We start from the raw sequence: 23,482 nt of genomic DNA, 5'->3' as shown, positions 1-23,482 counted from the left end.
TCTGGCACACCTGCGTCCCCTCACCGGCTGCTCCGGCCACACACCTGTGCAGGAGCAGGGCTGGCAGAGGCAGCGGCTGCAGAGAGGACGCGAGGAGTATCTCCGACTCCCTTTAAGAAGCTCAGTGTTCGCAACCTTCTGCTTCTAAGAGCCGGTAGAACAGACAAGTCCTTGAGAGAAAAAGCAGCACTTTTTCCGTAACACAAAACTCTCCCGTCCGCGCACACGCCCGTAAGAAAAACTGCAGACAAAACCACGTTGCTGCAACACTTAGGCCCTGGTCCCCAAAGCAGCAAATATTCCGACACGGGGTATTTAAAACACAGGGTTTTATTTCAACTCTGGGGTTTTCGGGGGCGGTAAGCTTCTTTTGTGAAACGAAATGATGGGGTGCTCTGAAGTCAGGAGATCCTACAGGGGCGTCTGCCAACCTCCCCCGGGTTTCTGTCCGGAGAGGAGGCTTGGACACTGTTTATTTGCTGTTCTCCGGCCTGTTCACAGGAGAGGAGACGCCAGAAGCGAACCGGGTCCTCGCTCAGCACAACGCCCCGGTGTGCGGGCCGGCAGGGCACACACAGCCCGCGGGGCCAGACGCGGACTCCGGCCGGTGCTGTCGGTGCTGTCACACGAGCTGGGAAGGGCGTGTCCGCGTGTGCAGAGCCGGCTCCCACCCAAGCCCGACCGCACAGCGGACCCCGCCACCAGCTGGGATGCAGCGGCGCGATGCGGAGGCCGACGTGGCGAGCGGGCTCGTTAGGGCCGAGACACCAGGGACAGCCAAGATAATTAGATGTTTTTCTTTTCCTTCCTCCTCTCCTTAATGGTCTGAGGCACTTCGTCCAGAAAACGCCCCACAACTGGCCCCGTACCCTTCAGAGCGGCGACGAAGGCGGCGTTTCTCAGGGAACCGCGAAGCTTCAACACTGAGGTCTGACTCCAAGTCACATGCTGCTGGGAAACTTTATTTTCAGTTGTTAACCCCCTCCCACCCCCATAAAAGGGAAGGTGGGAAGGGGAAAGGAAGGAAAGAGGAGAGGTGAGGGAGCAGGGGAGGAGGGGAGGGCAGTAGGGGAGAAGGGAGGGGAAGGAGAGGAGAGGTGTGAGGAGGGAGGGAGAGGAAAGCAGAGAAGGGGAGGGGAGGGGAGGGAGAGGGGTAGATGGAGGGAGGGAGGAGGAGGGGAGAGATGAGGGGAAGAGAGAGGCAGGGAGGGGAAGTGAGGGGAAAGGAGGGAAGGGAAAAGAAGGAAGAAAAGGAGGGGAGCAGGAGGGGAAGGAGGGGGAAGGGCAGGAGAGCAGATCTCTGGCCACCAGGCCCAAAGAGCACTGCCCAGGCTCCAGTCCCGGGACGGCAGGCCGTGTGCCCGCGGAGCACCGGAGGGGTGGGCGGGGCTGGACGGGTGGGAGGGGTGCCAGGAGCCGGACGTTAACTTGCACGTCGCGTCAGTCTCCCACGTCTCAAAGGTGGCAGGTGGCCGGGGTGCAGCTCCGAGGAGGGAGCCCTGGGTTCAACGGGATCCACGACTTGCACCTGCCCCACGGCGGCCCTGACGCGCGGAACTCTACAACGAGCCTGCAAGAAGTTTTCCACGTCTCAGTGGAGAAGCGGGATTTTCCCTTTCCATGTTCGTTTCTGAAGACAACACAGAGTTCGTTGCTTTGCTTTCGGAGGAATTACAACGATGGTCCTCCTGTGTGTCTCCTGACATGTCTTTTAGAAGAAACGGGTGGTTCTAGAAGCAGGCGGTGATTTCTTCCCTGCCTGTTTCCTGTGCCCCCTGCAGTAGCCAGACGGCCGGTCAGACGGCTAAGTGCCTCAGGGGCCCTCTGTGTCCTCGCCTCTGACTGAATAAACCAAATGCATCAAAGCTCACGGTCGGTGAAGTGCAGGCAGACACGTGTGTGCACGTACATGTATGTGACGTGTGCGTGTGCAGACGTGTGACGGAGGCAAATGCCACGGAAACAGTTTTATTTTTATTTCTTGAAGTGTGAAGACAGGTACAAAATCTGCATGACACTGAACACGGCTGCAATGAAAGGGAATTCTTCTAGTAACATCTAGTAACATCTGGTCTTTAATAGCAGATTTATTTCCCCGGTGATAATTCTGGATCATTCCCAAAGCTACAAGATTCCCGCCTTCCAAACACTAGAGGCTCCCGGTCCCCCAGCAGCTACACTACAGGCGGCCTGGTTCCGGCTCACCCACCCCTCCCCCCGAGTAGGCTGCAGGGACCCCACGAGTGAGGCAGACCGGAAGTGTCCCCGTCATCGCGATGCAGTCCACGGAGGAGGGTCCGTCACTTCAGCCAGATCCACTTGTCCCCCACGTCCGCATTGTACCCGGGGCAGTACCTGCGTCCTGGCAGCTGTGGGAGGGAAAGCCACGGTCACATGCTTTACAAGGAACACGGAGCCCCCGGCTCACCCGCCCGAGAGCTTGTTCGAGTCCGAGCTTCCTCGGCAGGACCAGGGGGCCCGCCCCATGACGGGTGCTGCTCCAAGGGGAGTCACACAGGCCCCCGGTGAGAGCTCGGCCGGCTGGCATGCTCCGGCAACCAGCAGACCTGGGGGCGGCCTCTGGCTGGCTTTGACGGCCATGATTTAAAAACACGGTGACACTGCAAAACCTGCCAATGAAATCACACCTCCGGGGGGCACAGTCTGGACCAACACACTCTCGTGAGTCCTCGGGTGAGGCTAACGCGGGGCCCTCCGCCCTCCGCCACCTATGTGGGCAGGTTAAGGAAGCGGGTGAACCGTCAGGCCCGACCTCAGTGGGAACCTCCAGGAGCAGGGGTGGGGGAGCGGCTGGACCCAGGAGGGCTGTTTGTCGGGGGAGCAACGGGGCCGGGAGGAGGGAGGTCTCCTGCCGGCCCGCCCGCCGTGTACCCGAGGGAAGTCAGGGGCACAGACGGGGGATGCAGGGCAGAGAGACCGTGCCACGCAGACGCGAGCCCAGCCCCGCAGGCAAAGGAGTCTGCATCGAGACGAGGGCTCGCCGGCCCTGAGTGGCCACAAAAGGCAGCACCAGCCACAGGGTGGCCTCGCGACGGAGCTGCGTGTGGCTCACCCAGACCCGAGGGACGCGCTGCGCAGGCAGGGAAACACTCAGATACAGCATGTTTTTCAAGTTACGTAAATGGGAACAAAATACTGAATTTTCTTTTTCATATTTTCACATTGATGTGGAAAGATCTGTACACGCTACATGCAAAACTCTTCCAAATTTTGCACATAGTACTGAAGTATTAAAAAATAAATAAGCCACAGGCACCTGGGTGGTTCAGTTGGTTAAGTGTCTGACTCTTGGTTTTGGCTCAGGTCACAATGTCACGGTTCGGGAGTTCGAGCCTGACACGCTATGGGCATGGGGCCTGCCTGGGATTCTCTCTCCTCCTCTCTCTCTGCCCCTCCTGTGATCACTCTCACGCTCAAAATAAACTTAAAAAAATAAACTAAAATAAATCAGTCTTTCCTTTATCCTGATCAGCAAAAGGCATCCACCTGCAGCCACAGCGAGGGGAACCACTGAGGGGCATGTGGGCAGCGTGTCCGTGAAGGCCCTGAACGCCATTCCCAAGGCCAGACAGCCCTGACGACCAGCTCTGAGGCCCCCGGCCCACGTTCTCTCCTGGCTACCGGAGCCTCAGGTTTGCGGGGGGATTCTGTAGCGGCCGCGGAGGTCCGGCCACCGGGGCACTGGCGGGAGGGGTGAGCAGGGAGCTGGCACACAGGTAGAGGAGACACGCGTGGGCCATCTCTACTTCCAGGCCCGGGGTACCCTGCTAACGGGGCCCTACCCAGGTGCCACGAGCACTCCGGGAACACAAGAGGAAAACAAAGGACAAGACCCAGCTCTCCAGGAGTTGAGAGTCTTGGGGGCAGACTGGCAAGGGAGCACGCGCGACACGCCCACAGCCCACGGCGGCGCTGCGGGCCAGCCCGGCGCGGAGAACGGGGGACACCCCGGGGAGAGGCGGGCGCCCGGGGCCGCTGTGCGAGCTACGGGACTCGGAAGCGGCAGGAAGAGGTGAGCTCTTCTGCTCTCTGGTTCCGACAAGCGCTTGGGTGTAAGGTGGTCGCTGGGCTGGAGCAGGTGCAGGGAGTGCCGCGGGCGAGGGCCGCGGGGACCGACACCGTTCTGGCCTCCTTGGGCCCGAAGGGCTCAAGGTCCTGGGTAAATAGAGGGGAGCAGGGGGAGGACAGGCGACGTCCCCGGGGAAGGGGGCCCCCGCCGGGCTGTGGACACCGCACGGGAGCAGCCCCGGGCACCTCGTGGAGATGGTGTGGGGCCCTGGAAGGCTGGGTCCGAGGCTCCAGAGACAGGGCCGTGCGGAGATCCACGGGCAGGCCCCCGCCACCCAGCAGGCGGCCCACGGAGGGCAAGAACAGGGAGGGAGGGCAGGCCGGGCGCCATCCGGAAACACCCAGCAAACGGCCGTCCGGGCACCAAGCCGCAGCAGGAAAGGAGCGCGCACCTGCCGGAAGACGGCCTCTCTCTGAGCACCCGCCGCAGCGCCACAGGCGAACAACACAACGCTGGCGTCTCCGCGCAAGAGCGCTGAGGCTCTGACCCGCCCGACCCTGCGGCAACCCGCGCGGCTGAGCCCCCGGGTTTCTGAGGTCAAGGTGTCCTTCGTGCTGGCGTCTGCCACACGGGCCCTCATGGCAGCACCTGCTGAGCACAGGCTGGGCAGGCGACAGCTGGCTCTGTCCTCCTCTTCGCAAATCCAATTTCCCACCACGGAGCAAATAAAAACTAGCAGCACGTCAAACCTGCCGAGTCCGGCCAGGATCTACTAACTGCCCCGTGAAGCCTGCTCCCTGGACATCTCAGGGCGCTGTTTCACTGGCCTTTGATTCCAGAGCCTCAGGGTCCCCTTCCAGTGCACGTAAGCCAACAGAGACCCCAGGGGGCGTTTCCATCCGGAACATTTCACACCGCGCGGGCACAAGATAAGCCGCTTACACGTTACTTCATAGCTGCGTCTGCTCATTTAAATCAACCTGCAAACCAGCAGAACCCAGTTCACATTCGTCATGTGAGAAAACAGCCCCGCAGCGACACCGCTCAGGAACCGACACCAGAGCGACACCTCCCCGGGCCCGGCCACCCCTTAAGAGCACACGGGCTTGTAGGTGCGCATCCCCGGATGAGGGCCACCCCCTCGGTGACGGGGCCGCTAGCCGGGACTACTCTGTAGACAGGAGCCGCCCAGCGCCTCCCGAGTATAAGCGTCCAGCCTGTACGGGACAAATGACCACCCATCTTCCTCAAGCCGCTGATGTTCCGGTTTGTTTTCTGGTTCTCCCAGCTGAACTTACTTCTGGTCTTAGTTTGTTCTTCGTGCACGGGAAAGTATCTTAGAAGAAATTTTGACTAGCGGAAGGCCCCCTCTTCACCCTGAAAACATCCCATGAAGCGTTACCTGTGAAGTGTGGGGGGCCACCTGCTGACCGGGCCTGAGGACCGCTGCGTGTGCACGGGGCGAGGGAGGGAGGAAGGCGGCCTAGGAACTCAAGCCTTCAGCGCTCCCTCTCCGAAATTCCACGTGGGACATGTGAGCTGAGGATAATCTTGCACGCACCTGTCCTCTGAAGTCACGGCGCTGTGCCGGTTTAATACTCTCAGGAATTTGTTTCCCCACCTTTTCCATTTACCATTAAAAATCAAAAAGTTTAGGGGCGCCTGAGCGGGGGGCTCAGTCGGTTAAGCATCCGATTTGATCTCGGCTCAGGCCATGATCTCAAGGTTCCTGAGATCAAGCCCCACGTCAGGCCCTGCGCTGACAGCGCAGAACCTGCTTGGAATCCTCTGTCCCTGCCCCTCTCCTGCTCATGTGTGCACGCGTGCTCTCTCTCAAAATACACATTAAAAAAAAAAAAAATCAAAAAGTGAATTTCCTTAAGAAAACACTGCAGCAAACCACAAACACAAACTCTTCCAGAAAAGTGGCCAAGCTGCCTGGTGCCCGATATCGTGGTGAGTGGCTCTCACCACGGCCCACCCCTGGGGCTCTCCGTGATGAGTGGGCTCAGTGCCCCCGTAAACCTGGCGATCGGGGCTGGGCACTGGGAAGAGCCAGGAACAAGCAGGAGGCTCGGGTGAGTGGCACAGAGAGGGCACTGATGTCCCGGAGGAGGCGGGAGGGTGGCCTTCCACCCGAGCTCCCCCTGGGCAGCCCTCCTCGGGGTGTCGGGGGGCGCACAGCCTCGCAGTCCAGAGACCGAGGACGTGGGCATCCGAGGCTGTCCGCAGCTCAGTGGTTTCCTCCCCAGGCCCAGGTCTTGTTCCCACTGGCATCATCTTGATTGGCACGGAAGAGATGGGAAAAGACACGAATACCAAAGTACGTATTTGCAAAATCATTCCCGATTTCCCCAAATTATTTAATTGTACAAAATCTGCGTGTCAGAGGGTCGTGTGTAATTTAAACTAACATTTATAACGGTGGGAACTGTGAGATCCCTGATCCTCCTGGCAAACAGCACACGACAGCTTACTGGACAGCCCCCCCCCCCCACGCACGCTTGCACACACACGTATGCACACACAAGGCATGTACACACACGCACACGCACGCATACACTTGCACGCACACGTGTATGCACACACGCGTGCATATACGCACACAGGCACACGCACGTACACACACACACGCGCGTGCACGCACACAGGCACAAAAGTACGCACACACGCGCGCACTGCTAGCACACGACCCCTGGAAGGGGACGTTCAAAAGAAACTTCTCACAGGCTGCCTCTTAGGGGCCCAGGGGCCGGGGGCCAAGGAGGGAGAGCTGAGCTAACTGCACACTCCACGCCTTCTGAAGCTCATGGCACACGCAGTCCTTTCTCTTCTCTCTCTAAAAGAAAGGCTAAGTAGCCCAGGGATAAACAGCTAGAGTGTGCACGGCACTAGGATCCGAACCCACGTCTTCCGGCTCCGACTCCGTTCCCACTCACTAGGCCACCGGCCACAACTGCCTCCCGTGTGCAGCCCGTGGGCCAACCTGCTCCGTGAGGCTTTCCTGGAGAGAAACCATCTTCGACGCGTGCCTCCAGGTTTCCGTGTTTCAGGTACACTTGTAGAAGGGGGGCTGCTCACTCGAGGGCACATAAACGGTGAGCAGACGGATGCTGACACAGCACTCAGCAGGCGCGGAAGCCACCGGCCCAGATTGTGACGCCGCTGCTTGCCCCGCGGGGGCGATTCTGGGCTTCCACGTGTCCTTGTGCACTTAACACAGGCCGCGGGCCCAGTGCCGGGGACGGCCTAGTGCCGGGACCCGAAGACCACCTCCAGCCTGACGACTGTGCTCGGGGAAAACAAGGTTTGGCTGGAAGTCGGTCATGCCGCTTGTCTGCAGACTGACTGTGGCGCCTCTATGCCCAGAGAGGGGCCGGGTGAGCGGCCGTATGTGCCCAGGAGAGGGGGGCAGTGAGGGTACGTGCCCGAGAGAGGGGCCGGGTGAGGGGCCCGGTGAGCGGCCATATGTGCTCTGCCACTGAGGATGGACCACGTGAGAGCCACCGGACCAATTCACACCAGGACAGACAGGTCAGGGTGGCTAGCATCTGTGGGCAGAGAGCCAGAAGGGAGGCCCCGGGCGAGGAAAGAGGCTCATCGCAGTGACCCACTGGGTCTGCGGCTGGGCACGTCCGTGCACGCGTGAGATGACGCTCCCGGAGGCAGGCAGAGGGCCACCCGAGGGAAAGAGCATTTCTGCAAGGTGCTCCCCTCAGGCCGTGAGTGACTGAGCTCCAGGCAGCCAAGGCCCGCCACGCCCACGTATCGGGCTAATCCTTCCCTAGAAGTCAGGCTACCTGAGACTCACCAAAAAGCTAAGGTATCAAACCCCAAAAGCTTGTTAAACTGATTTGCAGTCACCTCCGGTTGGCAGAGTAAACGTTCTAACACTCTTCAGAGGAATAAAACAAAATCCAGTACTCAAAAACGTAGAACTAACAACACAGAGCAACCAATGAAAAGTCTCTAGACACGTGAAGGGGAAAATGTAACTTGGGGCGCCTGGTGGCTCAGTCGGTTGAGAGTCTGAATCTTGGTTGCGGCTCAGGTTGTGATCTCCCGGTTTGTGAGTTCAAGCCCCGTATCGGGCTCTGTGCTGGCAAGGTGGAGTCTGCTTGGAATTCTCTCTCTCCTTCTCTCTGCCCCTTCCCCGCTTGCTCTCTCTCAAATATAAACAGAAAGAAGGAAAGAAAGAAAGAAGGAAAGAAGGAAGGAAAGAAAGAAAGAAAGAAAGAAAGAAGGAAAGAAAGAAGGAAAGAAGGAAAGAAAGAAAGAAAGAAAGAAAGAAAGAAAGAAAGAAAGAAAGAAAGAAAGAAAGAAAGAAAGAAAGAAAGAAAAAAAGAAAGAAAGAAAGAAAACATAACCTGTAACCAGGGGAAAACAAATTAGGGGCGAAAACAAATTAGGCTCAGACAAATCGTCAGACAATGACGATGACGGATTACGAAACAAGACCGTTAAAACAGCTATGATAAAAATATTCAACCTCCTGAAGGAATTAAGTGAAAAATGAAAATAATGAGAAAACTAGAAAACATAAAAAGAAACAAATAAAAATCCTAGGGTTAAAAGAAAATGGGATTTCTGAAATAAGATTCCACGTGACGGGGGTGGTGGTCACAGCAGCGTGCGGCTCAGATGTCCCCACCGCCCCCGTGCCGACCCTGTGGTCCACCACCCCATTCGCACCGAGGCCACGCCCTGGTAAGGCGCTCGGCCCTCAGCTCAGAGCCACAGAGGGTCCAGGCCAGCCCGTCTGTGGGGGCCGTGGGACTCTCCCTCGTCCACCTGGCCAGGTCCATCCTGCACGGCTGCTACACCACGCTCCTCCCGTCCCTCTCCGGTCACGGACGGCACGCAGCGGAGGACTAAAGGCTCCCCCTGCAGCTCGCATCTCTCCCCTTTACTCCTCACGGGTGTCTCCCAACAGTCTGGGCAATTTAATCCCATCTTGGCTTCTGTTCCTCGGAGGGCCCAAACGAACACAAGGGAACTGGCAGCGTGTCTCACACACACGAGGAAACGGGGAACCGAAAGTAAGGCACAGAGACAAAAAGGCCCAAAACAGAATCTCGGTGACCTCTGGGTCACCGTCAAGTCGGACAACGTCTGTGCACGGAGCCCCAGAAGGGGTGAGAAACAACACCCGGGGCAACAGCGCCCAAGCGTGCTCACAGATGCTACGGAGACCGAGAGAGCGCCGCGCACAGGCGGGACACGACGGCTCGCGGAGGCGCGTCGTGACGAAGCGGCTGGGAAGCGGTGACAAAGACAGAGAGCAAGAGGCACAAGGGCCGCGGGCAAGCAGGACCTCACACTCGTCCACGGAAGCCGTGTGGCCAGGATCCATGGGGCCTCAGCGGGTCGGGGGGGGGGGGGACGCGCGCCAACCCGGGATTCTTCTCCGGGCGCCCGTGTCTGTGAAAGTGCAGCTGAAGCTGGTTCTTCTCGTTCTTCAAGCAAGAGCTCACAGGACGCGCTGCCAGCAGACCCCTGCTGTAAGCAGCAGCGACGGAGGCGGCTCAGGCCACACGAGAGAGCCGCCAGACGGAGGCCTGGGACCGCAGAGCGCGAGCGCGCCAGAGAAGGGAGCGACGGGGCGGGTGGCGGGTCACGAGGAACCTCTCACTTGTTTCACAGAGAACTGACCGTTTGAAGCTGAAACAACGGCAACAGGTCACGAGCTACCGACACGGGTAACGTGAAATGCAGGGGAGCAACCCGGCAGAGGCGGGAGGAGCTGGGCGGGAGGCGCCCCCGTGAGGCACCTGCGTTCCGCGTGGCCTGGCAGGACAGGACGGGCCGCTCGCGGGCAGCCGGTGGCGAGGGACAGGCGTGCGCTGGAGCGGCCCGGAGCGGTCATTAACGGTGAGACGGGTGTAGCCTTTGAGTCAACAGCGGAAATAAAACAGAAGTATAGACCATTATCAACCAAGCCAAAAGCAGCAGGAAAAGAGAAAACGATGCAAATCTGACCCTCACGTGCTACAGCGTCGACGCGTGGCGCTGGAGAGCAGGTTCCCAGCAGGAAGAGACCTCGCCTCTCCCCAGTCGCTCACTGTGCGGCCCTCTCTGGGCCAGGCTCCGGCTCCTGCAGCCCTGCTTCCCCCTCCCTCCCCCCCAGGCCTGCTCCATCACCACCTCCCGGGAAGGAAGTGCCCTGGCCCCCGTCTGTGACAGAGACTAGAACACTGGTGCTCGGGGGAACAGAGCCGGCCCCACCTCCCGCACAGGCACCTCCCCGAGGGAGCAGCTGACGACTGGCTGTCCGGGCCTCTGCCTCTTCTTCGCTCCTGCTCTTCTGGGGTGCCTCCCCGGGCCGCTCTTCCTCCCCGGCTCCTGCCCCTCTCTCCACGAGCCCTCCCTGTCCCCTGGGAGCCCCTGCACCCGTCCGCAGACTCTCCTCCTGGCACTCGTCTCAAAGCGACGCCCAGGGCAGTCACCGGCCTACTTATCGACGCCAGCGATGGTCACTGAGTCCCGCCGCCGGCACCGCCTCACACGTCCCGACGCCACGAGGGGCAGGCGGGTGCCGTCCCTGCTTGACAAGATGTTACGTGACCTGCCCGAGCCGCCGGGCTGCAAGCGGCAGGCTAGAACCGCGGGTCTCAAGTCCAGGATCATCTTCCGGGACACCGGGAGCGGGTTAGCAGACAGGAAGTCCTCCCCGCTGCTAACTCTGGAAAATGATATAGTAGCTTTGTCTCTCTCGACCACATGCTGCCTTTCCTGAGTTTTACCAAATTCCATTCACTCCCTCCGATTTATTGTTTATCTGCCAGTCCTGGTGTATCATGCTGTGCCGCTTAAGTTTCTAGAATAGAGACGCCTGGGCGTGTGTCGGGGCACGGTCCCCGCTCCACTCTGGCCTGGGAGGGTGGACGCCCAGGCTTTCCCACCTCCTCTCGTGTTTCCTGCAGAGTCCGGTCGGGAACCCTGGCTCTCAGCGGTCACCGCGGGGCGCTCACTGAGGCTCACAGTCTCTTAGCGGCTCTCCAGAGAACTAGAACACAGGCAGGAGGAATTCTGGCCTCAAATCCTTTGTTGTATTACTGTCGGGAGGTGAATTTTTTTAAAAAGATCAAATGAAGCCTTCCTTGTATTGGACCCGCCTCACCCCACGAGAGCCGGGACGTGGGTGATACCGGCTACGACGGACTCTGCTCTTTCCAGATGCTCTGCCGGCTCGGTAAGTCTGGAGTGACCCCGGGATTCCAACTTCCGATCTCTGCTTCCCATTATTACGTAGAAATGCTAATGGACTCTAAGAATTTTTCATTAATTTCAAAGAGCGTGGTAGAAATTATTTAGTAGAATCACTTCTCTGATATACAATCTTCCTGATTTTCCATTACTGCTAAGCATAAATCAAGGATGAAACTCTGAAATCAACCCCCCCCTCAAAATCTCAATTCATCAAAGACAATTTTCAAAAGCCATCTTTTAAAGAACAAGTGCCTTCTATCTTTAGCACAAACACCACAGCCTGTTACAAACACATCCACACTCAGCGGCCAAATCCACTGCCAGAAGCACCACAGAATCGTGTGTTTGCAAGGACTCGCGTGAGCAGTGAGTGGAAAAGGCCCTAACTCAAGCACTCGCTTAAATACCTGAAAACAGTATTCTTTCTAGAAACCCTAAAACGAAAGTATCGACTGAGCGCACCGCCAAGTCCGGGCGCCCGGGCTTTGTCAGGCTGCGTGCTAAGGCGTCTCCCCGTGACCTGCCGCCAGCAGAGCCTCGGATAACGCGTGACAATCCGCAGTTTCACTCAGAGGAAAGCACCTGGTGGAAAGCCCGCCTCGTGCACTCGCGGTCTTCTCCGGGGGACACGTGTTATGCTCACACGCGGGACTCGAAGTCGCGGGGCACGCGGACCGATGCGGAGTCTCGGGGACGCGCTCTCCGGGCAGCGTGCGCAGGGGCACTCGCAGCGCACGTCTCGGTGCGTCTTCCAGCCCCGACGGGCGAAGGGCAGGCTGGAGAGCACTCCACGCGCTCAACTAAACAACGTCCACGCTGAGAATCTGCACTCGGACACAGACACACGCAGCAGATTAAGTTCTAACTGAGGCTTACGCGCCGAGAGGAAGCGCAGAACAATTAAACGTCCGCACCTCTCCTCCCCAGCGTGTTCACGTGAACGGATGCTACGGCTCCTGGTCACCGCACGTCTGTCTTTATCAAAGGGAATCTCACAGGAGCGAGAGCACGCGGTGTTGGCATACTGGAGTGACTGACCGTCTCTGTTCTGAAACATGGGTCACTTGGTGCTGCGGTGAAGACAACTTGAGACAGTGGAGAGATAAAAGCAGGAGAGGAAGCAGAAGACCGTTGTCCTAGCAACTGTCTTGGACACAATCGGATGGGTGGAGGGAGCGCCGTATCTTAACGGCATCTGGCCTCCCTAAATTGAAAAGACACTGAATCGGTAAAGTGGAAACCAATTCACAGCTTGTCTGCCCTAAGGAAGGGCTGCACGGAAATAAAAAGTGACCCAATACAGTGTCTGAAAAATGACTTTCAAAAGTTAGCAGGCTGCTACGCACACATCAGCACCCCCCGAGCAGGCCCCGGCCGTTCCAAGTACCGAAGGGGGCCGGGCGAACAGAAAGAGCATGGATGGGTAATCTCAGACTCCAGGCACGCGTGCCCCTCTGCAAACATCACTTCGGGAGAAACTGGAGACAGGCAGTCACCCGGAGTGTGGCAGGCACCCGAAAGGACCCGGACCCCAGCCAGCGACAGAGCTGAGCAAACACCGAGGTCACAGGATCAACAAAACCAGACGAAAACTAAAAAATCCTATTCCTGTGAGATCTCAGGTCTGTCTTCACTAGTCCGCACCCCCAGGTCACGACACAGCTAAGCCGGAAATGCTCACGCACACGCGCCTGCACGCCGGCCACCCCGGCGGCCCCCGTGTGGCTGCTGTGCCCGAAGGGCTGGCTGACGGGACGCAGCCCCAGTGCGTCCTCCGGGAACCTCCACCCCCAATCGCAGATAACCTCTGTGCCAGGCGGTTCGTTTACAAATGGGAATAACGACAACGGTGCCTTCCTGCGGCAGCAGCACGGGGCCTCGCCCACAGCTCACAACTGGCCGGCCTCGTACTGCAGCCTCCCCGTCAGCCCTGCCTCTCAGCTCTCACCCCTGCCCCGGGACCCTCCAGCCTGCACCCCAGCCGTCCCCTCAGAGCCCCTCTCCTTCTCACTGCCGACCACCAGGAGGGCGCCAAGGCCCTCGGAGGATCTGGGCCCTGCTGCGTACCCGCTGTCTGCCAACAGAAGGCCCTCGCCAGCCAGGACGGCGTCTTCCTAACCATCACCCCAGACTTCCGCCCTTGACGCCCTTCCTTAGGAGGGTGCCACCGGAGCTGATCTCTGAGCCCCACCTTTCCCTAAAGGTGAGTCTAAAACTCAGCTCAGAGGCTTTCTTGTAGACAGTAATCCCAAGTGAAGCCCACGGTTCAGCATAAAGGACTGACGAAAGTCCGTTCTACCTCTTCTTGTCCTCTCCTGAAGCTGGACGGAACCTGTCGGGCACCGTGCCCCCCACAGGCAGGTCCTCTACTGGGCCAGCGGCCCACCGGCAGGGGTCTCTGGCGCGACAAGAGCCTCACCCACCAGATCTCACGAAGTGGTGTCCACTCCCGCTCAGGGCGACCGCTCCTGCAGGCACTGGGGCCCGCCTGCGCACTGTGCCCACGGCCCTGAGGGCGGCCACACCTGCTCGGTGGGCCGGCGACCCCTTCTGCACCCCTGCAGTCTCTGCCCACCTGCTGCGCCCACCCTCCCGTACCTTCTCCCTCACTTCCTGCTGGCTCTTGCCCTTGTGCTACAAAAACACTGAGATCTCGGCCTTTCGAGATAGAACAAAATATGGGAAAGCCCGCTGCCACCGCTCTGCCCAAACTCTCGGTCGAGGGCCAGCAGCCCGCACCACCCCGACCTTCCCACAGCACCGACACAGGCGCCGTGCCCTCGGCCTCGGGGGCCGGGCCGGCTCCGGGGGCTCCTCCGCCTCACCAGCCCTCCTCCCCCGCCCCTCCTCCCGCGGCGGCTCCTGTTGGCCCAGGCCCCGGGCCCACACGCTGCGGGGAAGGGGCAGCTCCTCCGGGGGCCATGGTACTTCCCCTGCCCCCCACCCTCCGAGGGGAACGGGTCATTACTTCAAACAGCCACGCCCATGGTACTTGTCGCTGTAACTGCAGACTGCGACCAAACGTTATGAAAACAGAAAGCGTGAGCCTGAAAAGGAGAACGGGGCTGAAAAGCTTTGGCTGAGTGGCCAGAACACAGCGTGGGAGCAGGTACAGGAGCTCGGTGGGGGCGAACCCTGTGCCCCCACTGTGCCCCCAGTGGTCCTCACGCTTTACAAAGCTGGGCGGACGTGCTTCCACGAGCGTCCCCTAGGATGGCTGACCGACAGGCAGTTACACGAGAGCGCCACTCCAGCATGCAGAGGGGACAGGCGTCCTCGGTGTCCAGCTGGTCCTGGAAAGTTCTCTAGTGAGACGCCTTTTCTGGGTTCACTCAGTTAACACAGGATCCATCAGTAAGTGTGCCCGAGGCCCCACAATGAAGCCCGCTGTCAAAACAAGCAGCTGTGTGTCCTACAAACGCCCAGCTGGCACGTCACCGCCAATCCGCTTCAGAGCACGAGTCCTAGTGTCGCCTCTACCTGCACCCGGCACCACACCCACGACACGGCTCGAAGACACGAAACGCAGTGAGACAAACACCACGCCCAGCGCCTGCCCCCGCGGTCACGGCCCTCCCTTGACCACTCTCCCGCACTTGAACCCTTCAACAACAGCGTCTTTCCTTGTAAACCTGTAGCGGGAAAGGGGCCCTCGGGTAAGGGCACGGGAGCCAGGCCCCACCACGTCTCACCCAGACTCCTCAAACACCCCCCTTCCCTGCCCCCACTCGAGGGCCAGCGCATCAAGCGGAGCGATCCTTCCCGCGCGTAATACAGACGCGATCACCCTCAAAACACCGTGCTGGCTTCCGGTCTCACCAACACATCAGGCCAGTCCTCACAGCACGGCCTCCAGCCCCCTCTGACCCTGCCCTGCTACCTTCCCACCTCACCTCCAGCTCCGCCTGCCGCCCCACCGGCTCCGCTTCACGGGCGGGGGCTCCGTGCCCAGCCTGCAGGTGCAGGGGTCACCTGCCCGTGCGGGCGCCCTCTCTCAGAGCAGCTCCCACCGGAGACAGCTTCATCTCTGCCCCGCGGCACTCAGACGCCCTGCTACATACGTGCTTATCGTCTGTCCCGCCTTCCCCCAACCAGGATGCAGGCTCCTTGAGAGCAAGCTTTTGTTCTAGTCCCAGATGTGGCCCCGACGCTTACAACAGTGCCCGGCACAATAAACATTTGCCGAGCGGTGAGTGAGCGAGTGTAAAATGATGACGGTTTGGGGGGAGGGACGACAGCCAGCGTCAGGGGTAAGCCGTCAGTGCTCACAGTATCTTCGTGCTCCCGAGATGCCCGAGTGCACCTTCTGCCTGGGATTCTCGGATGATAACATTAGACGGAGTTCCTTCACCAGCCAGGTCTCCCTTCTATGCCCTGCGGGTCGGGCACTGAACGAGTCCTGTCCTGGGGGTTCACCAGGCAAACACCTGTTGAGCACAGAGAGACACGGAGCTTCCGACTCAGACGCCCCGGAGCACAGACATGGGAAGCACCGGCACCAAAGCCGGCGTTCAGATCCCGTGGGAACCTAGCGGCTTTCCATCTCCAGCAAGGCAACAGCCCCAACGCCAGGAGAAAGCTCTTGATGTGAAACCTCTGGAAATGCTTTAAATGCACTGCTGAGCTCCGCAAGCAACAACAGGGGCTGAAAGCGAAGAGCAGACCGGAAGGCAGGATGGCGGGCTGTGGCCTCCTTGCCCCGGGGACATTTGGAGAGCCGCCCAGAGACAACAGGCAGGGCCGCGGGGCCGTGTGGGAAGGGGATTCTTGACGGACGCGCAGCACAGCTCCCGGGCGGCCACGGTCGGTCCACACTCTGGCGTGGGAGCCCGGAGTCCCCGCACAGTCCCGGCTGCCCCGAGGAATGGAATGTTCGGGGCATACTCACACCAGAAGAGTAGCTGTTGCTTATCTGAATTCAGACTGAAGTGGGCATCTTGTATTTAGGAGGGACTCTCACTGAACGCCCACGGATATATGCCCACAGAGCATGAACTTCGTGTCCAAAGTCTCCAAACACAGAAGGGAATAAGCCACCAAGGGTCAGAATCAGAGGACACGAGAAATGACCAAGTCTGACGCTCTTCCAGACCTGACGTTACCACGTGCAGAATACAAGGAACTATGTATTTGAGACGCTTCAAGAAAGAGAAGCCAATGAAACCATAAGCAAGAAATAACACCCTGTCAATGAGATTCAGAAAGCGCTGGCAGAAGCAAAAAGAGACTTAAACAGAGACCCAGAACAGCAAAGACAGAAAAAGAAGGACCCTCAGAGGGAGAGGGGACCACGGCACTTAACTAAAAACAAAAGGTCGGCACCCAGCTCCTGCTTCCAATAACCTCCTACCACAAGCCCCAGCAAGTTCAGGGTCTGGCGTGAAATACGCACAGCGTGTACTGGGGCTGTGACGCGCAGAGCTCGGCCCTCCTCCGGCTCCTCACGTCTCTACAAGCACAGGGCACACACTTTGCGAGGTCCTCACGAAACCAGGACTGTGACCTTGGTAACTTCATCACCTTTACTACCTGAATCAGAATCACACAAACTTGTCATGCCGTCGAGGCACTTTGGCTGAAACACATTTTCAACACTGAAACTAGTTTTCCCTGGAAAATGAGAAACTGGCCGGCAGGGTGGTGGGCTTCTGAGGGTCCTCCCGCAACGGCCCCCACCCCAGCAACTCACGTGTGCCAGGACATACGTGGCCACAGGACGCCCCCGGCTCTGACACCAAGCAATTCCTCCTCTTGAAGGAAACAATTCTCATGCGTCCCCACCCTGCTGTCCTCCAGGCAGCAGACCACGCGGTGCCTCGGGTGTCCTGGGGAGGACCGGCCTCACCTGCTGCTCCCTCAGGCATTTCTAGAAAGCAGTTCTGCAGCCTGGCCAGGGACCCCTCCTGGAACCACAAATCTCTCCAGTCCTACAACAGCTGCGGGAGAAATCAGCAGCAGGGGCTTTGCCGCTCCTCCCCAGAGGCCCCGCCACGTGCTGTCCAAGGGACACCTGGTAAGAACTGATGCCCATGTCTTCAACGTCCAGACGAAGTACTCTGCCAACGAGGACAACAGTTACCGGTATTTACGTTCTATCTAAATTCAATCCGTCACTGTTTTGTGTTTTGTTTTTTTAAGTAGGCTCACACCCAGTGTGGAAGCCCAACACGGGGCTTGAACTCGTGACCCTGAGATCAAGACCTGAACTGAGATCAAGAGTCGGACTCTTAACCGACTGAGCCCCCCAGGTGCCCAAACTGATCACTGCTTTAATATCAAGCAACTGAATTTCCTTCAAAAACATCAGGATCCCTCTAAATGTTCACACGATTCCTACTCAGTGGACAGATGTAAAGTGTGCGGTGTGCACGGAGACTGTAGAAAGGGAGCGTGCGCATCTGCGTGGCCTCGGCTAGGGGGTCAAGGCCGATACCAGCAGGGAGGAGGCAGGTTTATGATCCGTGAAGGGATGGAACCGGTGCTTCGCCTCTGCAGGCTCTCTCCTCCAGAACATAAACACCGGCTCACCCTGAGAAAAAAGGCAGACACACTCCAAGTGAGGGACGCCCCACCCAGCACCTGACCGGTCCTCCTCAGAACCGTCACAAGGACTAACGGAGATCTGACCCACCGTCACGGCCAAACGGAGCTTTTGGAGACGTGGCAACTTACTGTCACACGGTGTCCTGGATGGGATCCTGGAACAGGAACATGGCATTAGGGAAGAAGTGAGGAAATCGAGGAAGGTATGGAGGTACGAGTGCTGGCTGACGCACCGTGACAACACGCCTCGCGAACATGACGTTAGCACGGGAAGCTGGGGGCGGGTGCATGAGAACTCCCCCCACGCCTTCACGATGTTTCTGTAAATCTAAAACTGTTCTAAAAAATGGAGTTATTTTTTAAAATGCTTACAAACTTTAAAAATCAATTAAAACGTCCAGCATTTCTCAACATTTAATTAGTATCGTAAGTCTGGGGCTCCTGGGCAGCTCAGTCGGTTAAGCGTCTGACTTTGGCTCAGATCATGATCTCACGGTTTGTGGGTTCGAGCCCCGCGTCAGGCTCTGTGCTGACAGCTCAGAGCCTGGAACGTGCTTCAGATTCTGTGTGTCCCTCTCTCTCTGTCCCTCCCCTGCCCACGCTCTGTCTCTTTCTCTCTCTCTCAAAACAAACATTAAAAAAAACCCATTAAAACTGTAAGTCCAATATAGTAGATTCTCTTAATACTCACAGATTAAATAACACGCAAAACACAGTAACAATAAAAAACTGCCAGATACCGCCACCATGTCTCTGGTTAAAATGGCTGTCACATCCAGCTCCCGGTGGACCAGTGAGGACAACATGCCCCTCCTGAGCCACCAGGAGAGACAGGCAACATGAGGGAAACACCTGAGCGAAGGCACCGAGGTGGGGAGGCTCCAGGTCCCAGCGAAGAAAGGGGAAAAGGCGAGTTGCCTGGTCTCCACACGCCTCCCTCCCAGGGCTCGCCTGCTCTCAAAGGCGGTTGCTGGGAAGCTGAGGGCACCATGGGAGGGGACGGTGGGCACAGTACGGTGGGTCAGGACCCACCAGAGCAAGGGCCCCACTGAACGCACTCCCGTCGGTAAGGGCAAAGGGGGAACACGGCAGACCCTCACAAGCCCAAGCGCAGCACCCACGGGCGGTTTCTCAATGGACTCGGGGACCCGGCCCTACTTTAGGTGCCAGGGGACAGCACCTACGTCCTCTCCAGAGTAAGGTAACACCACCAGAGCTTTGAGCTATCTTTGATGGCTGGAACGTAAAGAAAAAACAAGGCACACCAAAAATAAGACTAAACGACCAAAAATGAAAGGACGGGGAGAACCAGGCAGTGTAGACAGATCTAAAACAGGAAAACGAAGGGACGGAGAGAACCAGGCAGTGTAGACAGATCTAAAACAGGAAAATGAAGGGACGGAGAGAACCAGGCAGTGTAGACAGATCTAAAACAGGAAAACGAAGGGACGGAGAGAACCAGGCAGTGTAGACAGATCTAAAACAGGTGCAGGTAGTGCAGTTACCTGGTCTGTTCAAGAAATCAGATGACAAAATGATTTCAGCAAATAGCTTGAAATTAAAAAAATGGCAATTCTAGAGTCAAGAAGGACTACGATTAAAATTAAAAACACAAACAGGAAATGCAGGTTGAGAGGCAGGCTGGGAAGAGCTGAAAAGGCTAGTAACTGGGGGACGGACAAGAAGAACACACCCAGGCTCCGAGAGAAAACAGGGTGCGGAAAACAGAGAAGAGTGCGAGGGCACGGAACGTGCGGAAAAGGCCCACGGGGCTAACTGGGGCCCCAGAAGGGGGCAGACAGGGAGTGGGGCACAGGCCACACCGAGGACGCACCAGCAGACCTTTTCCAGACAATGTTAGGAACCTCGAGCCAAGCAGAGACCAAAGTGGAGATGTGCGTGGCGGGGGCACCGGCAGGGGCCGGGGACGTCAGTGGTGACGGTGGCGGACAGGCACGGCAGGACACCGGTCACACACAATGGTCAGCTCGGGAAGCACAGAGACCGAAGCCGTGAGAGCCCAGCTCCTTGCTCCGTGAGGACCTACGAGTGGGGGGCGAAGAGGACGGATCCCGCGGGGCTGCTATGGGCCCAGAGTCGCCGGCACCCGGCAACGGGAGGAGAGTGAAGCACAGGCATGCGGGCGAACACGGGGGTCCCGGGAGCCCCCCGGCCTGTGTCCCCTGCGGCACAGCCAAGTAAGTGAGTGCACAGGGACAGGAGAAAGCACTCGCACACAGCGGAGCGCTAACCAGCACTGGAGGAAGAGCGACAGCATTAGCAGGTGACCATTTGGCAACCGTCGTGTTAGTAACTGAGCCACGGAAATCGGCGGATGTTAGAGCCACCGGGTGAGAGTCTGATGACGAAATGGACGTTGACGAAGCTTCAAAGTACTTTCCCGGAAAACATTTATATAAGTTACAGGGAGTAAGAGACTGACAGTGAACACATCATCTCCACCAAGTCATCAAAGTCGACGTACGTGGGGAGGGGGCCCACGGGAACTGCGCCGTCTGAGAAGACGTGACGAATCCCGGGACGTCCCTACAAGAAGGCACACAACTGAAACCTGGTTCCGGGGAAACCAAACGGAGGGCCGTGCAAAAAACCGCCTGTCCCGTCCCCTCAAAAAGTGTGCCAGAAAGCCTGAGGAACGGATCCGATCCACGCCCTAATCACATGCAGGCCATGAGCCTGCGCCGGGTCTTTCCGCCCGCAAGAGCATCGCTCTCAGAGGCACAACGGTTACCCTCAAAGGGGTCTCTGGGTCAGAGGCGGAAAGACGCGAGCGCTCACCTCCCGGTGTGGAGAGCGGCACGCTGGTTGTGAAGGAGCACGTCCTCGTTTGCAAGAATTACACGCCAAAGCCACGGTTCTGTCCTTACAGCAGATTCCTGGGCCGCGCCCCCAGAAGCCCCGTCCAGTAGGCCCGGCGTGGGGCCCGAGAACCTGCATTCCTAAGGAGAGCCAGCGATGCTGGTGCAGGGACCACACCGGAAGTCTCTGCGCGAAGCGTTTGCAGTCAAGACGCCGTCGTGTGGAGCACGGGCACTGGTTCAGCGCGAGTTAGTTTTCTATTCCTGCTATTTCTGGAAGTTCAACACATCTCGAAATGAAAGGGGAGATAAAACGAAGATCATAAAGACCATTTTAAACTCAGCGAGAGGATTTTCTGTCAGCCGCGACTCTTCAGGCAGGACAAGGACACGGAGCGAGAGCACGGAGAGCGGGGCCCTGGGCAGACCCGCGGGAGCGCCGGCCACAGAAAGCGGAGACCGGAGCGTCGCGGGGGCTGACGGCGCACCGACGAGCGGGCAGTCGGACAGAGGATGACAGCGGCACGAGAGCCAAGGGCCGGGCGAAGGGAGGAAAAGCCCCGGGGCCCCCGTCCCGGCCTAGAGGTCTAGTTCACCGTGGACCCCACTGAGTCAAGGACACATACCTCGCCACCAGGCTGGCTACTAACAACTAAGAGAATGAGAGCCAGGAAGCAAACAGAGGGAGGAAATGGAATGAAAACAAACAAAACCCTGAATCCGAAAGAAGGCAAGAAAGGAAAAAAATCAAAAGCAGGTAAGAAACACACAAAACCCCAAGGGAGAGGCGCCCCTCAGACACGGCAGCGGCACGAGACGCGAGCGGGTACACCTTCCGCGCACGGACCGCACGGACTGAAGCACACGCGTTTCCAGGTGCGCGGCGCCATCGTGGGTCCGCACAGAGAGCGACAAGCACACAACACGGGGGACGTGTGACGACACAGGCTCGGAGCGCGTGAGACACAACCCCAGGCCCGACAGACGTGACGCCTCGCCAGCAGGGGCACACTTCCACGCACCTCGCACGGCACACCAGCACGGAGGACGGCGACGCGAGTCCTGCCGTGACACGCGTCACCTCGGGATGCCAGCGGGATGCCGTGCACAGCACAGGGAAGGGGCACTCTCTTCTGGGACTGCGAAACGTCACCAGATTGACCAAATGCTGAGCTGAAAAGTGAGCCTCAGTCACATCCAAGGATCGGAATGATAAAAAGTATGTTTTGGATTACAGTGGAATTAAGCCAGAAATCAGGAACAAAAAGATAGTCAGAAAGATCCCAACTGCTTTTAAATGATCCAGTAGAACTCAAATGAGTTACTGGTGTACACAGAAGTCAGATTAAAATCAGAAAACATTCTGAGTTAATGACAGGGAAAACCCAACACAGAGACTTAAGAGCTCAAATTAAGCCAGGTCTGGGGGGCAGCGTGTCCAGCCTTCCACATACCTGTTCAAGAGCAAGACAGGCTGAAAAACCAATGACCCATCTGTTCATCATAAGAAGTTTGAGGGACAGCAAATAAAAGAGAAAAAAATCGGCGAACCAGACTGTATAACGGACGATACCAAACAAACCGTTCCTTGGATGCTGAGCTCCTTCCAAGAGCGAAGGGGGAGAGAGACACCAGGACTGGCCACAGGGCTGAGGACGGGGATGGCGGTCACCCTCCAGCCCACTCGAGTTGCAAGCATAAAAGAGAACATTGTAAACAACTTCACACCAAGAAATTAGGAAATCTAAATGAAATGGGGGCCAATTCTGTGATAAATACAACTTCTAAAACCGAACCCAAGGGACAAGATGCTGAATATTCCGTGTCAATCAAAGCAACTGAAGCCAAAATCGGGAATTTTCCAACAGAGCCCCACCAGTCAACCCATGCACATGCTAGAGGAAGCCGTGACGCGCCCCTTCTGCAAACTCTTGCAGAGAACAAAAAATGAAGGTGCCGCCTCAACTCCGTGTCATGTGTCAGTGTGACCCCGACAACACCTGAGGACGATCATCACAAGAAAACTACGATCTCTCAGGAACACAGGTACAAAAGTCCTAAATCAAGTACGTGAGTTGGGTTCAGCTCCAGATGAAGAGGTTAATGCACACAAAAGGGGGACTGATTCCCCCAGACCGAGATCTGTGTCCCTCTAGAAAATCAACTGGTGAGATTGAGCTCATGAACAAAAAAAGGAGAAAAGCATCGTCTGGGGCAGACACAGGTGATCAGACTCGACACCCACACAGGACGGAAATTCAACTACTAGTCAAATGGAACTTCCTTCAGCTCCTAAGGGAGAATATCTACCGCTAACCCACAGCAGCATAACCCCTACTGGTGAATTACTGATGTCAGAAACATCAGCCACTGTCACAGCGCCTACTTGCCCACGAACCAGAGATCCAGCCAGCCCATCAAGGCAAGGGGAAACAGGTGGCATAAAGGTTAGAAAGAAGTGACGCTGCCGTTACCTGCTGGCACGCGTTTTCCTTTTTCTTTCCCCACGCTGGGACTTTTAAGTGTTGCCCACAACTGTCATTACAGAGGCTGGGGCCGCGGGTCAACCGGAAGCCTCCTTGCTTTGAGCAGCGTCCCACCACAGTGGTGAGCAAAGCCACTCAGGGGTCCCATCCACCGCAAGGACACCCCCCGCCCCAACCATGGCGCGGCAGAGGGGTCCGCCCATGCTCCACAGCGGGGCACTGCCCTGCCCGCTCCCCACACGGGATGACGAGAGTCTCGTGTGTTCTGGATGCCAGTCCTGCTTTGATGGGATAACCCAGCTGTTTCTCACTTACACAAAGAAACGTACATAAAGCTACACTTCACTGTTTATTTTTATTTTTTAAGAGAGAAAGCGTGAACGCAAGTGCTAAAG

At 57.8% G+C, this 23,482-nt stretch overlaps 1 protein-coding gene across 1 annotated transcript in view; it reads right to left on the bottom strand.

The window, feature by feature from the left end:
* Positions 1-1,961: 1,961 nt before the first annotated feature.
* The window catches only part of NDUFA10 (NADH:ubiquinone oxidoreductase subunit A10), a 51,837-nt gene continuing 30,316 nt past the window's right edge, over positions 1,962-23,482 (bottom strand). The window contains exon 10 of the mRNA XM_019445347.2: positions 1,962-2,369. Within this exon, the coding sequence (XP_019300892.1) occupies positions 2,301-2,369 (69 nt within the window). The 3' untranslated portion in view covers positions 1,962-2,300. The remainder of the gene's footprint in view (positions 2,370-23,482) is intronic.

The sequence above is a fragment of the Panthera pardus genome, unplaced genomic scaffold (genome assembly GCF_024362965.1).
Source record: "Panthera pardus isolate Hobbes unplaced genomic scaffold, ASM2436296v1 HiC_scaffold_10, whole genome shotgun sequence".
NCBI lineage: Eukaryota > Metazoa > Chordata > Mammalia > Carnivora > Felidae > Panthera > Panthera pardus.
The sequence above is the reverse complement of the archived record's forward strand: the minus strand, read 5'-3'. Positions and strand labels throughout refer to the sequence as shown.